This window comes from Chrysochloris asiatica, unplaced genomic scaffold (genome assembly GCF_000296735.1).
Source record: "Chrysochloris asiatica unplaced genomic scaffold, ChrAsi1.0 scaffold00119, whole genome shotgun sequence".
In the NCBI taxonomy this organism is placed as follows: Eukaryota; Metazoa; Chordata; class Mammalia; order Afrosoricida; family Chrysochloridae; genus Chrysochloris; species Chrysochloris asiatica.
This window is the reverse complement of record NW_006408637.1, coordinates 8579581-8582156: the sequence shown is the minus strand read 5'-3', so window position 1 is coordinate 8582156 and position 2576 is coordinate 8579581. Positions and strand designations below refer to the sequence as shown.

At 38.8% G+C, this 2576-nt stretch overlaps 1 protein-coding gene across 1 annotated transcript in view; it reads left to right on the top strand.

The window, feature by feature from the left end:
* NUP133 (nucleoporin 133kDa) overlaps positions 1-2576 on the top strand; it is a 100320-nt gene that overhangs the window by 83307 nt on the left and 14437 nt on the right. Inside the window, exon 23 of the mRNA XM_006868591.1 lies at positions 1668-1748. Within this exon, the coding sequence (XP_006868653.1) occupies positions 1668-1748 (81 nt within the window). The remainder of the gene's footprint in view (positions 1-1667; positions 1749-2576) is intronic.

Here is a 2576-nt window from a genome sequence, read left to right as displayed (position 1 = left end):
ATAATAAATCTATGAAAATTGGAAGTTGTCGAAAATGAAACAAAGCACATAAAGATCGATATCCCAAGTATTAGTGAGCTGCAGTGGACTGTAGGGCTGTCTTGAAGCAGACAGTCATATGACTTGCTGTGCTGGAAATGACAAATTCAAGAGGAATGCCATCACAGTCAGTGTTAAAAGGAACATTTCAAGATGCTGTCTGATAAGATAATATCCATACACCTACAAGGAAGATCAGTTAAATAAAGTTAGTATCGCTATTATTCAAATTTATGCACCAACCACTAAAGCCAGTGATGATGAAATTGAATAATTCTACCACATTTTCAGTCTGAAATTGATCAAACATGCAATCAATTGATAATTACTGGTGATTGAAATGCAAAAGTTGGAAGCAAAGAGGAAGGATCAATATAGTTGGAAAATATGATCTTAATGATAGAAATGATACATACAGGAGATATGTGATAGAATTTTACAAGACCAATTGCAAATACTTTTTTCAATGACCTAAGTGGCTATAATATATGTGGATTTCACCAGGTGAAATACACAGGAATTATATTGACTATATCTGTGGGAAGAGAAGGTGGAGAATTTAGCATCATCAGCCAAAACAAAGGCCAGAGGTGGACTTTAAAACAGATCATCGATTACTCATATGTAAGTTCAGACTAAAGCTGAAGAAAATGAAAGTAGTCCATAAGAACCAAAATATTACCTTGAATATAGCCCACCTGAATCTAGAGCTCATCTCTAGAACAGATTTGATGCACCGAAGACCAGAAAAAGTATGGGTTAACATCAGGAACATCATACATGAACAAAGCAAAAGGTCATTAAAAAGACAAGAAAGAAAGAGAAGACGAAAATGAATATCAGAGACTCTGAAACTTACTCTTGGATGTAGAGAAGCTAAAGTGACCAGAAGAAATGAGAAAGTCAGAGAGCTGAAGAGAAAATTGCAAAATTTGTCCAGAAACAAAGTCAAGAATTATACTGAATTACGGAAAACTGAGTAGTAGAAAATCAAAAGAGAAGAACATGCTGGGCGTTTCTCAAGCTGAAAGAACTGAAGAAAAAAACTAAGCCTCAAATTGCACTATTGAAGAAATCTATGGGCAAAAGAATGATACAGGAAGCAGCGAAAGAAGATGAAGGAATACACAAAGTCACTGTACCAAAAAGAGCTGGTTGATGCTCAGCCACTTCAAGGGGTGGCATGTGATCGGAACCGACTGAACAGCACTTAACAACAGTAGGTTACTTTTAGTCCTGGTACGGCGCAGTGGGATAAGCTCTGGATTGGATTCAAACCTACCAGCCACTCCTTGGAAATACTGTACAGGATCGCTGTGAGTTGGAACTGACTCCAAAGCACTTAACGGCAACAAAAACATAATTTAATTGGTGCTGTGGAAAGTACTGGATTGCTAACTCTACCAGGTTGCTGGTTCAAACCCACCAGCTGTTCTTTAGGAGAAAGATGAGGATTTCTACTTCTGTAAAACTATATAGTTTTGGAAGCCCTATATAGGGTCACTTTTAGAATCAACACACTGGTAGTAGGATATAGTTTATTTAAAAGATGTGCTGACTAATTTTCTCCAGTATTGGTTATATGATTACTTAAAATAGTTCCTGTGCCTTATGCTATCTTTCCATAGCTATATATCTGTGAAGAAAACAGAAGAGCTAATGAGTATGATTTCAAGAAAGCTTTGGACTTGCTGGAGTATATTGATGAGGTAAGAAAAATAGATCTCTGACAGCTATCACCGTATACTAGGCAGCTTCAAACAGGTCATGGAAAAATTCCATTTTTTAAATTCCATTTTTCCAAATCCCCCTGTATATGTATTTCTGCAACAGGCAGCAGCGGGGTTGGGGTAGGAGAGCTTGGTCAACACAGGACGACTCTTTTACCCTGTCTTGAAAATGTATTAAAGAAAAAAAGACTTTATCTCTAGTTCCTCTACCTTTAATTCTTTTTTTTCACAGTTGTATTTTACTCTCTTTTTTTTTTTTTTTAATGTGTTATTGTGAATTATGTGATCATTTACATGGGAGAACATTAGCTTTACATTCATCACATATCGTTTCATTGCCATGGTTACAACCCCCTCCATGCATCATCAACCAACCAAAGGCTATACCCTGTCAGCACACAGACCCTCTCCTTCTCTGGGTCTAGAGTCCCCAACTGCTCCAACTCTCCACATTATCGTCTCTGCCTCCATCTCTGGTGTCACTGCTTCTCTGGATAGGGCCCGCACTCTGCTCTTCTCCCTTGATGGTCTCTCAGGGACCTCTGTTCCTAGATTGCAAAGTCAACCACTCCCCTCCTTTTTCTACAAAATGTCTACCTTTACATTTCCAACCCTCACAGTCACTCCTGATAACAATTATTCACTGTTGTACCACATGAGTGCCATCCCTATCTCCTTTCATCAGCCCCGCCCAGAAAGATTGGATACTACTCAGTGGAGATTCTACCTTACTCCGTGGCCTCTGGATCTAGGCTCCCTCTTGAGAGCTTGTAAGCCAGTCACTTCTTGCCTTTGTAGGCCCCCGTT